The following is a 13,723-nucleotide window of genomic DNA, read 5'->3' as shown; positions in this document are numbered from 1 at the left end:
TCGAATCCCCAAGGTGGAAAAATCTGCTGTTCTGCCCTTGAGCAAGGCAGTTAATTCCCAACAACAACTGCTCCCCCCGGGCACTGATGTCATTAAGGCAGCCCCCCGCACTTCTGATTCAGAGGGGTTGGGTTAAATGCACATTTCAGTTAAATACATTCAGTTGTGTAACTGACTAGGTACCACCCTTTCCTATTCCCTTTATAGTGAACTACTTTTGACCAGAGCCCTATGTAGGGAATAGGGTGCCATTTGGGATGTTGACCACTAGTGAGCATCAAGTTCTTTGCTGGTCCATTCTGATACTCTGCACAAACCACCTCCAGCCACCAGGGTTGTGTTCAGTAAGACGCACAGAACATGTCAATTATTGAACAAGTCCAGGTAGTCCTCCCTGTTTCAGTCCTTTTTCTTCCGTTTTGTGCCTAACGAACACGACCCGGGACACTGCCATCAGCAACCAAGCCATGAGTCTACGGTCATGTTCCTCTGCTCAGACGTTGTAATCATCAACCAATGGTTGCGTACCACATCAACTGTGTCGTTATAACATATGTGGCCGGTTTCACAGACGAGGCTTAAACTTAGTCCCAGACTAAAATGCCTGTTTGAGCTGTCTTAACTCAAAGCGACTTGTACATACTTATTTTAAAATAGTTGTAGATCTAAATGAAGACCAACCTGCACTACAGAGGCCAGCCAGACGAGTACTGGTGGATAGGAGTAATCCATTAAATTACTTGGATGAAATAGCTTTTTGAGACCGCTTTTCCTATGTACAAAGAAAATGCATTGGAGGTAATATCTTTGCTTGATCCTAGACTTTCCTCTCCATCTCAAAGAGGAAGACCTTTACCCAATTCTCTCCAAGTTCTGATCACTTTGAGGTTTTTGGCATCTGGAATCTTTCATCATGAAACTAGTGATTTGTGTGGTGTCAGTGAAGAAACTGTAGAATAGTTCAGTCTTCACATCAAGTTTCCTGATTCTGCTAGCCAAGCCAACTATAAAGAACAATTCTATGAATATGGGCACTTCCCAGGAGTGATTGGCTGTATAGATGGATGTCATGTTCACATCAAGTGTCCATCAACTCCTGATGCTGAGGAGTACAGGAATAGTAAGAACTGGTTTTCCATCAATGTTCAGGGTAATTTAGAGTTTTCAAACATTGTTGCACGTTGGAAAAGTGCAACTCACAATTAAGGATTTTTCGCAACTCTTCATTGTGTGCTGTTTCAGAAAGGACAACATAGTGGACTACTTGGTGACAGTGGATATGGTCAGTGTAACTTTTTATTCACTCCATACATAAATCCCACAACAGCTGAGCAGCAAAGATACAACAGAGCTCATATCCGCATGAGAGGGATGGTCAAGCGTATGTTTGGAGTGTGGAAAAATCAAATCCGGTGTTTACGCAATACACTTCGTTTCAAGCCAAGAAGATGCTGCAAGGTGGTCATTGCTACAGCTGTGCTGCCCAACTACCTGAAGTAGCATTGCTGTCCTTATCCTCCACTGATCAAGCAGATGTGCCCATGGCTGAGGCAGGCAATGACCAACGAGGACTTGCACACAGAGTTGCTTTCACATTGCAGCACTTCAACTAGATGAGATGCGTTTAAATATGGAATGTATTCATTGTGGCTTATTTTTGCTTTGATAATGTTTGTTCTGTACAAAATTCAAATAGTGTGCAGCAAAATTAAATGAGTGACTAAACCAAGGCTGGTTTAAAATGTAGTTTGTGGTGATTAAAATACACGCACTCATGAATATCCAAATGACAAAACATTTATTTTTTACATATCGTTCACCATGGCTGGTAAGTCACAATTGTCTCGTTACTGTATCTATTTTGAATCATACCTCTCTCGTCCAACTTCATATCCAATTCAACCTGTAGAATTCTCAGTTTCATTTCATGTTATTCCTTCAGATTTTTCATGTTATACTCATGAAATTCTCTGGTTAACTTTTCATGCATGGTCATCTTCTTTGTTCTTTGCTGAAAGGTGGCATCTTCTCTCAGGGATGTTATAGCAGATGTGGAGGGTACACACTCACTGTGCACTGGCTCTTCCGACCTGTTCACATTCCTTTCCTCTAGAAAAATAACACTGTTTAGAAGCACAAATAAACTCACATGGTCCTTAGATTGACACAGACAGTGGAATATATTTACCAAAGGAAGTAACCAATTTACTTTCTTGGTATCTGTACCATTTGTGCTCAGTTTTTCATCTGAACTGTCCAAATGGTCATCTGGTATACCATCCAGAGGTTGGTCATCGTCTGGTATACCATCCAGAGGTTGGTCATCGTCTGGTATACCATCCAGAGGTTGGTCATCGTCTGGTATACCATCCAGAGGTTGGTCATCGTCTGGTATACCATCCAGAGGTTGGTCATCGTCTGGTATACCATCCAGAGGTTGGTCATCGTCTGGTATACCATCCAGAGGTTGGTCATCGTCTGGTATACCATCCAGAGGTTGGTCATCGTCTGGTATACCATCCAGAGGTTGGTCATCGTCTGGTATACCATCCAGAGGTTGGTCATCGTCTGGTATACCATCCAGAGGTTGGTCATCGTCTGGTATACCATCCAGAGGTTGGTCATCGTCTGGTATACCATCCAGAGGTTGGTCATCGTCTGGTATACCATCCAGAGGTTGGTCATCGTCTGGTATACCATCCAGAAGTTGGTCATCGTCTGGTATACCATCCAGAGGTTGGTCATCATCTGGTATACCATCCAGAGGTTGCTGGTGCTCTATTATTCCAGACAGCAAGTCACTAAATTCATCAGTCTTGTCTTTTTTTTGGTGGTCCACCACCAGTAGTAAATCACTCTCTTCTGATCTCTACATTCTAAAGCCAGTTTAAGGTTCTTCCACAGTGTCGATAAAGGCAGATGTCATTCCATATAAGTGATGTCACAAAAATATGAATATGAGAAATGTGAAATACTGATAATAATGGCGATATCTCACCTGAAGTTGTACTCTTCTTGTGATTACATTTTACTTTGCATTGAATTCACTGAAAATTGCTACCCAACCATACTTTATTTTGCTCAGTAGCAGTAATATGGTTTTTACTTTCAATAACTGGATGGTTTGACAAAATTTGTTTTAGTAGCATTTTTTCATACTCACTAAAGTTTTTTGAACGAATTAATTTTGCCTCTGCCATTGTTTTTCTGAAGATTCACACCAGTAATGGTGTTTTCTATTCCATTCTGGGGGTTTTATGGGCACCATTAGACCAACAGCATGAGCTCATACTTAACCTAATCACGCTTAACCCAGGTGTTCTCATTTAGGCTTATTTACCTTACTCCAGGACTCTGACTTACTAAGCCAAATTTAAGCTACGTTCAAGAAAGCTACTTAAATGGCCTAGTTTAACTAGTACACATTAAGGCCTACTCCCAGCTTAATCTAAGGCCCGTCTGTGAAACCGGCCCATGATGTCGCTAGCTGATACTAAAAATACCTATCCAGGCATTGTAAGATCCTACCACTGTCTCCAGAACTGTACAATGTCCATCCATTCACAGACAATCATGTCTTCTCAGGAAGGAATGAGGGGCTACAGGAGAGGGAATGGGGGGGATGGAGTGAGGGCAGGGGTGAAAGATGGATGTGGTTGGTAACCATCTGCTGAACATAACTTCTTCTCACATGCTAATCTCATTTACCCCCACCTGTCCCTTCATCTCTCCATCCACCCTTTCCTTCATTACTCCCTCCCTCCACCCATCTCTTCATTGGTACATCACTGAACCTAAAGGGCTTGCGTTGGCTCATCTACACTAGTATGTTCACTACTTAGTGTTGTACTATGTAAGGAATAGGGTGCCATTTGAGACACATGGATAGGTTTCTGAAGACTGCTTTCTCAAAATAGGCTGTCATGCCAGCGACTTTGACTGTCAGTTGTATAATTATACAGTTCCCAGTGGATGCCTGGCACTCTTCCAAACACGTTATGTACACAGTGCACATAGCATTAAGAACACCTTCCTAATATTGAGTTGCTGTTGAGCATGAAAAACCCAGCAGCGTTGCAGTTCTTGACACAAACCGGTGTGCCTGGCACCTACTGCCATAGCCCAGTCAAAGGCACTTAAATCTATTGCAGGTGTTCATAATGTTTTGTACACTGTATATCAGATGGTAAACCTTTAGTAAGATGTTTATTATATGTGACACATGCAGTAATAAAGGTCAAGGACTAACTCGCTAGTCTCATTGTTATTCTGTTTACATTTCACAAGTACCTTGTACACAACATCAGTCACCAGACCAGATAATGTGGTTTGGTCTTGTTTTAATGGAGCAAAGCATCACGATCATTAAGCATGTAATCTTCTAGTGTCCATTTAAGCAGCCGATCTCCAGCACAACTACTCTATGTTCCGGTCAGCTGCCACACTACTGATGATCATATAGGTTGATCTCTGCACACATGAAATCAGCTCCAGGTATCTGAGATGTCTTAAGGCAGGCATGGTTTATTTACATTCAAATATTTGACAGTAAAGTGATAGGTTCAAATCTCCAAGCCTACCTGACAAAAGCAGAAGGTTCCTCCACCACTTATCTATGCAGTCTCAATTGCCCTTTACCACTTACCCTACCCAGACCAGTCCTTCACCACAAACTACAGTTTGTCTCAGGACTTCTATATCTGACATCCCGAACCAGCTAGCCACCCCCTGTGTGTTAAGTGCTAGCTACTCCTCTGGCCTCATGGCTGGTACGTCCAGTCCGTTGTCTCTGACGTAGGGCAGGACAGCGTCGGTGTAGAACATCTCCAGCTTGACCAGCGTGTCGTCCCAGAACGTAGGGTCAAAGGTCACAGGGATGATGGCTGTTTCCTTCAGGGTGAACACCACTAGGTCAGCCTGGGTTAACCCTGTCACCGCCAGCTGGCACTGGATCTGGGTGTAGTAGGTGTGGTCTGGTTTCAGATGGTACCTCACCTGTAGAGAACAGAAGAATTGGGAAGCACTGCTAGAATACACTAGTAGGTAGATCTTTATAGATTGAAGGTGCTCTTTGGTTAAGGGGTTAACTGGTCACAAGGCAGGGCACTCTTCATTTAATTAAAATGTCTTTATTATGATAGTATGTTAGAACAAAAAAAAAAAATCTTGGCATAACCTACGTCAGGGCGTACAATGATACAACAAACATGTCCTAACCAACCTGTCCCACGCCCAGGTCCTGTATCGTCAGGCAGAAGGCTGGGTCCTCTCTACAGGCCTGGGCTACAGTGTTCAGACGGTGCTTGTAGGGACACTTGACCTCCAGGCAGAGCAGCCGTTGGCCGGTCCTCTGGTCCTCTACAATGCCGTCAGGGCTGCCTGCTAGCCAGGGGCGCTTGGGGTCGATAAATAGGCCACACTCCTGCACCCTCACCGCCCGGCCCAGGGCCTTGCTCTTCAGGCTCTGATATCTGAAAAGAGATGAGATTGTAATGTATTCATCTCAGAGGGGAAATTAGTTTGTCATCCTTCCAGCCATAGAAAACCCAGGTGGTCGGTGGACCTTAATTGGGAAGGACGGGCTTGTGGTAATGACTGGAGTGGAATGGGTGGATTGATAAAATACATCAAACACATGGCTTTATGCCATTCCATTTGCGCCGTTCCAGCAATTATTATGAGCCGCCCTACCCATTTAAAACAATCGCAGGACATTTACAGTAAATACATAAATTGATACCTCCGCACGGCCTCGGCCTCCCGCTCAATGCCCCAGTTCATGGCGCAGGTTTTGACGTTGGTGCCACGGCCGGTGATGGCGGCCAGATAGGAAGCAGGCGGGGTCTGGCTCTGGCCAGTGACGAAGCGGCTGTGGGCGAGGCTGTGAGCGATGGACGCTGTAATGCGGTTCCGACGCCAGGCGAACCAACTGGGGTTCTCTCCCTGGCCCCGGGTCTGGAGCTCCACCGCCTCCACAACGCCACCCTCCATCTTCTGACCTAACCCCAGAGGCATGGCTTCGGGCCTGGGGGGAGAGACCACGGAGCTCCCCCCAACCTGGTTGGTCCTGGGGGGAGAGACCACGGAGCTCCCCCCAACCTGGTTGGTCCTGGGGGGAGAGACCACGGAGCTCCCCCCAACCTGGTTGGTCCTGGGGGGAGAGACCACGGAGCTCCCCCCAACCTGGGTGGTCCTGGGGGGAGAGACCACAGAGCTCCCCCCAACCTGGGTGGTCCTGGGGGGAGAGACCATGGAGCTCCCCCCAACCTGGGTGGTCCTGGGGGGAGAGACCACGGAGCTCCCCCCAACCTGGTTGGTCCTGGGGGGAGAGACCACGGAGCTCTCCCCAACCTGGTTGGTCCTGGGGGGAGAGACCATGGAGCTCCCCCCAACCTGGTTGGTCCTGGGGGGAGAGACTAAAGGCTTACCCCTGATCTGGCTGCTCTTGACAGGGCTATGACTATGCTGATGGGCCTCAGGGTTCTTCTCTGGGATGATATCTGGATGATATCTGACAGTAGGGATGTTCTTTTTGGCGTAACGTGTATCTGTGGTCTTTGCTCCTGCTCCCCTGGCCTGGCTGGCTGTGGCTCTGGTGGTCCCGGAGGCTGGGGTCTTCACAGTGGCTGACCACCCTTCTGAGTCCCCTGAGCCATCAGAGGGGGTTAGGGTGATCTGTGTTGGGGGGCTATTTGAGACAGATGCAACCACTGAGCTGTCACGGTGAGAGCCGTCCTGGCTTGTCTTGGTGGGAGTCATTGTTCGGCGAGTTTCAACAAGTTAGAAGGATTCTGTAAATTCTAAATAAAATAGAGCAGTAAGATACTTTTACATATAAAAATATGATATGTCCCATTCCTAAAGTTGTGTGTGTGTGTGTGGACCTGAAATCCCCAAAAGTCCCCACAAGGATAGTAAAACAAGGATAGTTCTCCCTTGTGGGGACATTTCCCACATCCCCATGAGGACAAAGGCTATTTTAATCTTAGGGGTTAGGTTTACGATTAGGGTTAGAATTAGGGTTTGGTTAAGTTACAGGTTAGGGTAAAGGTTTAGGGAAAATAGGATTTTGAATGGGAATTAAATTTAGGTCCCTACGGGCTATCAAGTGTTTTAGTGGTTTACAGTCTGTCTGTAACTAATGATACCCATTTAATCTCTCTCTCTCTCTCTCTCTCTTCCTCCCTCCCTCCCTCCCTCCCTCCCTCCCTCCCTCCCTCCCTCCCTCCCTCCCTCCGAGTCTATATGTGGTGATTGAGTAATCCATTTACAACGTAAAGAGCTTGTGAACCTGTACATCACTGCCATCCAGGACCTCTATACCAGGCGGTGTCAGAGGCAGTCCCTAAACATTGTCAAAGACTCCAGCCACACTAGTCATAGACTTCTCTCTGCTACTGCACGGGAAGCGGTACCGGAGTGCCAAATCTAGGTTCAAGAGGCTTCTAAAAGCCATGAGAGCCCCCCCCCATCCACGCTGCTGCTACTCTGTTATTATCTACGCATAGCCACTTTAATAACCCAACCTGCATGTACAAAATTACCTCGAAACCGGTGACCCGCACATTGACTCTGAACTGGTACCCCCTGTTTATAGCCCCGCTATTGTTATTTACTGCTGCTCCTTAATTATTTTTTTTCTTAGCTCTTACTTTTTTAGGTATTTTCTGAAAACTGCATTGTTGGTTAAGGGCTTGTAAGTAAGCATTTCACTGTAAGGTCTACCTACACCTGTTGTATTCGGCGCATGTGACAAATACAATTTGATCTGATCCTCTTTTACAGTGCCCCTCCACTGCCCAGTTCACAGATCAGTAAATATCCTGTAGCAGGTGGTGTACAGTGGGGGTTAAACTAGGGCTATGTAATGGGGAATGCATTCCCTGAACTGAACAGTTCTGCAGGTGAGGGATCAGGGTTCACATCACCGCCGGCACGTGAGGAGACTACTTGTAGGCTGTGTCCCAACTGGCACCGTACTCCCTTTATAGTGCACTACTTTTGATCAGGGCCTATAGGGCTCTGGCCAAAAGTAGTGCACTATAACATTATAGGGTGCCACTTGGGACGCAAAGATGAATTTCTGCGGTTGAGGGGCTGACTCTCGAGTCCTGATGGCTTGAATTTAAACTGAAATGACCAAACAAGCAACAAACATACTTCTATGCAAAGTAGGTAATGGACATGAGACTCACCCTATAGCAAGCTGGCCAGACATGAGGCATGCACAGAGGTACAGAGAGAGTCAATTTACATACTGAGTAACTCTGAGTTGAGAGAACATGGAAGTCACAACGGAGGTATTTAAACCCCCTATTGTGTGACTTCAACTGTTCTCAGAACAACAGTGTATTAGGGGGCCAACCCCAACAGAGGCTGTTTCTCAAATTGCACCCTATTAGGGCCCTGGTCAAAAGTAGTGCACTACATAAAGAATAGAGTGCCATTTGGAACTAACTTAGACACTGGGAGGATCTGCTCCATCCTGACAGAGAACAAGATTATGGGAGGGGTTTGGGAGAGTCTTTGTTGACATACTCCAAATGTCTTTGTTTGATCATTACGAGCCTCATTGACTTTAGCTTTTGTTCAACTGTCTGTTTGCTGCTCTAATGGTCTTCTGGTTTTGCTTAGCTCCTCCCCGCCCACGAAACAGAATTTACTGGATTCTGAAGTGTTGGAGAGAAGGGTGAGGGTTCAGAGTCAGACGTACAAACGAGCCCTACTAAAAGCATGACCATAATCTAGAATTAAGACAGGGACTAATAGGGAGTAAGGACATTGATGGGTAGCAGGTTGCGAGTATAGTACAGACTAAGTAGTAGTAGACTTACAGTGCCTTGCGAAAGTATTCGGCCCCCTTAAACTTTGCGACCTTTTGCCACATTTCAGGCTTCAAACATAAAGATATAAAACTGTATTTTTTTGTGAAGAATCAACAACAAGTGGGACACAATCATGAAGTGGAACGACACTTATTGGATATTTCAAACTTTTTTAACAAATCAAAAACTGAAAAATTGGGCGTGCAAAATTATTCAGCCCCCTTAAGTTAATACTTTGTAGCGCCACCTTTTGCTGCGATTACAGCTGTAAGTCGCTTGGGGTATGTCTCTATCAGTTTTGCACATCGAGAGACTGACATTTTTTCCCATTCCTCCTTGCAAAACAGCTCGAGCTCAGTGAGGTTGGATGGAGAGCATTTGTGAACAGCAGTTTTCAGTTCTTTCCACAGATTCTCGATTGGATTCAGGTCTGGACTTTGACTTGGCCATTCTAACACCTGGATATGTTTATTTTTGAACCATTCCATTGTAGATTTTGCTTTATGCTTTGGATCATTGTCTTGTTGGAAGACAAATCTCCGTCCCAGTCTCAGGTCTTTTGCAGACTCCATCAGGTTTTCTTCCAGAATGGTCCTGTATTTGGCTCCATCCATCTTCCCATCAATTTTAACCATCTTCCCTGTCCCTGCTGAAGAAAAGCAGGCCCAAACCATGATGCTGCCACCACCATGTTTGACAGTGGGGATGGTGTGTTCAGCTGTGTTGCTTTTACGCCAAACGGTTTGCATTGTTGCCAAAAAGTTCAATTTTGGTTTCATCTGACCAGAGCACTTTCTTCCACATGTTTGGTGTGTCTCCCAGGTGGCTTGTGGCAAACTTTAAACAACACTTTTTATGGATATCTTTAAGAAATGGCTTTCTTCTTGCCACTCTTCCATAAAGGCCAGATTTGTGCAATATACAACTGATTGTTGTCCTATGGACAGAGTCTCCCACCTCAGCTGTAGATCTCTACAGTTCATCCAGAGTGATCATGGGTGGCTTGGCTGCATCTCTGATCAGTCTTCTCCTTGTATGAGCTGAAAGTTTAGAGGGACGGCCAGGTCTTGGTAGATTTGCAGTGGTCTGATACTCCTTCCATTTCAATATTATCGCTTGCACAGTGCTCCTTGGGATGTTTAAAGCTTGGGAAATATTTTTGTATCCAAATCCGGCTTTAAACTTCTTCACAACAGTATCTCGGACCTGCCTGGTGTGTTCCTTGTTCTTCATGATGCTCTCTGCGCTTTTAACGGACCTCTGAGACTATCACAGTGCAGGTGCATTTATACGGAGACTTGATTACACACAGGTGGATTGTATTTATCATCATTAGTCATTTAGGTCAACATTGGACCATTCAGAGATCCTCACTGAACTTCTGGAGAGAGTTTGCTGCACTGAAAGTAAAGGGGCTGAATAATTTTGCACGCCCAATTTTTCAGTTTTTGATTTGTTAAAAAAGTTTGAAATATCCAATAAATGTCATTCCACTTCATGATTGTGTCCCACTTGTTGTTGATTCTTCACAAAAAAATACAGTTTTATATCTTTATGTTTGAAGCCTGAAATGTGGCAAAAGGTCGCAAAGTTCAAGGGGGCCGAATACTTTCGCAAGGCACTGTAGTTCATTTCCTGGGAGAGATCTTTCAGATTTCATCTGAAATGGCACCCTATTCCCTTTTTAACACTGTACTTTTTGACTAGAGCCCTTTGTAGGTAATAGGATGCCATTTTGGATGTAACCATACTCGATCCCTCCCCCAGGCAGGCCTGTGTAGTTGCCCAGACCAGGCAGGGGAGCCTGAGAGGCAAAATCATGTGTGGAGCTAAACTAATAATATAATAACTTAGATTTGTATGGCAATGCACAGCTCCACACACTCACTGGGTAGTACAGAGGCTTAGGCCACATTCACGTCATGGAGGAACGACTTGTCTACTTCGGAGGAACGACTTGGAGCGTTCACATGGTCAGAGCTCCGAAGGAACGCAAGAACTATTCTCACCATTGACAGCCGAAATCGCGGCCATGTTTGTTGCCACTTTCAGTGTTGGATGACATCAGAGCTCAACGGGCAAAGATCGGGGACCAGAGGTCACCCAAGCAGACACCATGACAGCTCTCAAATAACTACACTGGACTTTGTGCAAACTATAAACTGCATATCCTGAGGCCACATTTATTGTACCTGGGGACATTAATAAAAGAAACCTGAGGAAAACGCTCCTGAAATTCTATCAACACATCTGTGCTACACGCAGGGAGAATATGCTTGACCATTGTTACTTTCCCCTGTGAGAACGGCTACATGGACCGCCCCCACCTTCCCTTTGGCAAATCAGATCACACCTCCATCCTGCTCCTCCCCGCCTATAGGCAGAAACTTAAGCAGGAAGCACCCGTGGTAAGGACTGTTCAATGTTGGTCTGACCAATCACATCTATGCTTGAAGACTATGTTGATCACGCGGACAAGACGTTCTGTTCCTACTGTGACGATTAGAACTTATCCAAACCAAAACCGTGGATAGATGGTACCATTCACACAACTGAAAGCACAAACCTCTGCATTTAACTACATCAAGGTGACTGGGAACATGGACGTGTACAAACAGACCAGCTATGACCTCCATAAGGCAATCAACGAGGCAAAACTACAGTACAAGGACAAACTGGAGTCGCAATTCAATGGCTCAGACACAAGACGCATGTAGTAGGGAAAGCCGGCCACACCTGCTGTGTTCAGGTCGAATTGGGCCGATTTACAAGTTCTCTCTTAGTTCATTTAATCTGATTGTAATAAGGTTACATGACTTTGTCCACACAGGACATCTGAACACACAAAGTACATTTTGATGATGTTCATAACATTTTTGGTGTTAGAAATGAATGGGTGAGACTACAATTAGTGTATAAAATTTAGTTCAGGCCCATGCCCATTCATCAGATGGACACACTTCCTCTCCCAGACCCCCACATGCATGTGTTTGAGCACACACACACACACACACACACATACACACACACACACACACACACACACCTAACTCTCCTTCTTGGCTTCCATGTCAACCCCCAGGGGAACCTTTCCCCAATAGAATCTTCCCCCATGGGAACCACACCTATTGGCATTCTCACAAACAATCGCAACATTGTTTCAATAACACATCTAACTTTTCTTGCAGCTCTGGTATATAAAGCTTTTTTGAGGTCATGCTCACAATTCATTCTGTGACAGCATAATGATCAAACAATATACTGTATGTGAGGCTCTTGATCATATCTTTGATCATGACACTGGCGAGGAGGAAAGTCCTTGTTAAACTTTGACACGAAGTAGTCTGTGATAAATAGCACACTATGTTTAATCTGTATTTGTTATAGTCAACAAAATCCATAATCCATGGATTTTTTAAAACTCAAAAACGAGTTGTATGAGCTCAGGTCAATGAGGCCTATAGGCCATAAATAGCTAATAGAAGTTCAAAACGTGTAATGTTCACAAGAACTTAAGTTGATACAAAGATCTAACACAACATTAGGTGATAATTTATGTATTATTATGGATTTATAATCCGCTATAATGGGGCGGTCATTTTGGACCGGGAACACAGAATTAATTAACATGAAACGACCACAGCAGGGGGGTTAAATCTACTTGAAAATCTACGGCAAGACCTGAAAATGTTTTTCTAGCAATGATCAACAACCTGTCAAATTCAGAGCTTAAATATTTTTGGGGGGAATAATGGCTAAATGTTGCACAATCCAGGTGTGGAAAGCTCTTAGATTTACCCAGTAAGACTTCCAAAGGTGCTTCTACAAAGTATTGACTCACGGGTATGATATTTCTCTATTTAATTTTCAATACATTTGAAAAAATGTAAAATATATATATATTTAATCAATTCTGAATTCTAGCTGTAACACAACTAAATGTGGAATAAATCAAAGGGTATGAATACTTTCTGAAGGCACTGTAGAACCCTCTGTAGAAAGGGTTTTACATAGAACCCAAGAGTTCTACCTGGAACCAAAACGTTTATTCAAAGGGTTCTCCTATGGGGACAGCCGAAGAACCTTTAGGTTCTAGATAGTACCCTTTTTCTAAGAGTGTAAGAGTCGAGGAACAGAAACTATACACATATTACATTATGTTCATTTTTCGACCGCCAGGTGAGCTAAATGGTCTTGATTTATCTGGAGTGGTGTGATAGAATAGAATAATAGAATAGAATAATCCAAGATAATTGTGTGTTTAAAGGGTTGTTTGGCCGTTTCAAACTAATAGTTTTAGATAGAATACAGCAGACCTGTGTCATCGTTGTCCTACTCTACTTTTCTACTAAATTACTGGGCAGAATAGTATTTCACAAAATTAAATTGTTGCTTACCCGATGAAGTTCTGTCTAGTCGAGAGTTCAAAAGCGGAATTGAATATCTACTGCATGAGTCACTATCTCATGACAAACACGTCAGATTCATCCTATTGGCTTGCTGCTGCTGCTGCTGCTGCTGCTGCTGCTCTGTGTGTGGGTGTGTGTGCGTGTGTGAGTCGGGCATGCCCTGAACATGTCTAGTGTCAGAGTCGCGTTAAAAACAACTCGAAACTCGGAAATTTTGGGCATCTTTCTAGAGCTCCGACTTTCCGAAGTAATGATATGACCTCGTTATTTTTCCGAGTTCCAAGTTGTCTTGAAAGCAGCAAGTGAGACAAAATACATAGTCCTGTGTAAATCTGTATTAGGCTATACATCTTTATGTATGTAATATTACTGCATCTCTTAACCATCTTATGAATAACAGGATTTTAAAAAACAATTAATGTTCCTGAATAAATTATTTAAAAAATAAGTTTTTTCAGGGCTGCCAACTTTTGAAGAAAGCTTGGATAG

At 44.2% G+C, this 13,723-nt stretch overlaps 1 protein-coding gene across 2 annotated transcripts; it reads right to left on the bottom strand.

The window, feature by feature from the left end:
- Positions 1-4,323: 4,323 nt before the first annotated feature.
- On the bottom strand, positions 4,324-13,370 carry LOC110503813. 2 transcript variants are annotated; one of them, XM_021582356.2, is made up of 4 exons: positions 13,223-13,370; positions 5,741-6,800; positions 5,222-5,471; positions 4,324-4,995 (listed from the first exon to the last, which is right to left on the bottom strand). In XM_021582356.2, the coding sequence occupies exons 2-4, from the start codon at positions 6,757-6,759 to the stop codon at positions 4,747-4,749; spliced, it is 1,518 nt and encodes a 505-aa protein (XP_021438031.1). In that variant the 5' UTR covers positions 6,760-6,800; positions 13,223-13,370; the 3' UTR covers positions 4,324-4,746. The 2 variants fall into 2 exon arrangements, with proteins under 2 accessions (XP_021438031.1, XP_021438032.1); XM_021582357.2 differs by lacking the exon at positions 13,223-13,370 and having other exon boundaries at positions 5,741-7,178.
- Positions 13,371-13,723: the final 353 nt, after the last annotated feature.

This window comes from Oncorhynchus mykiss, chromosome 24 (genome assembly GCF_013265735.2).
Source record: "Oncorhynchus mykiss isolate Arlee chromosome 24, USDA_OmykA_1.1, whole genome shotgun sequence".
Classification (NCBI taxonomy): Eukaryota; Metazoa; Chordata; class Actinopteri; order Salmoniformes; family Salmonidae; genus Oncorhynchus; species Oncorhynchus mykiss.
This window is presented reverse-complemented; position numbering and strand designations above follow the sequence as displayed.

Bases quoted from the DNA above. Each gene is read 5' to 3' on its own strand.
- LOC110503813 (XM_021582356.2), bottom strand. From the start codon at position 6,759: ATGACTCCCACCAAGACAAGCCAGGACGGCTCTCACCGTGACAGCTCA. The intron at 5,472-5,740 runs GTATCAATTTAT...ATCTCTTTTCAG, and splicing joins GAGGCCGAGGCCGTGCGGAG to ATATCAGAGCCTGAAGAGCA. The intron at 4,996-5,221 runs GTTGGTTAGGAC...TGTTCTCTACAG, and splicing joins AGGACCTGGGCGTGGGACAG to GTGAGGTACCATCTGAAACC.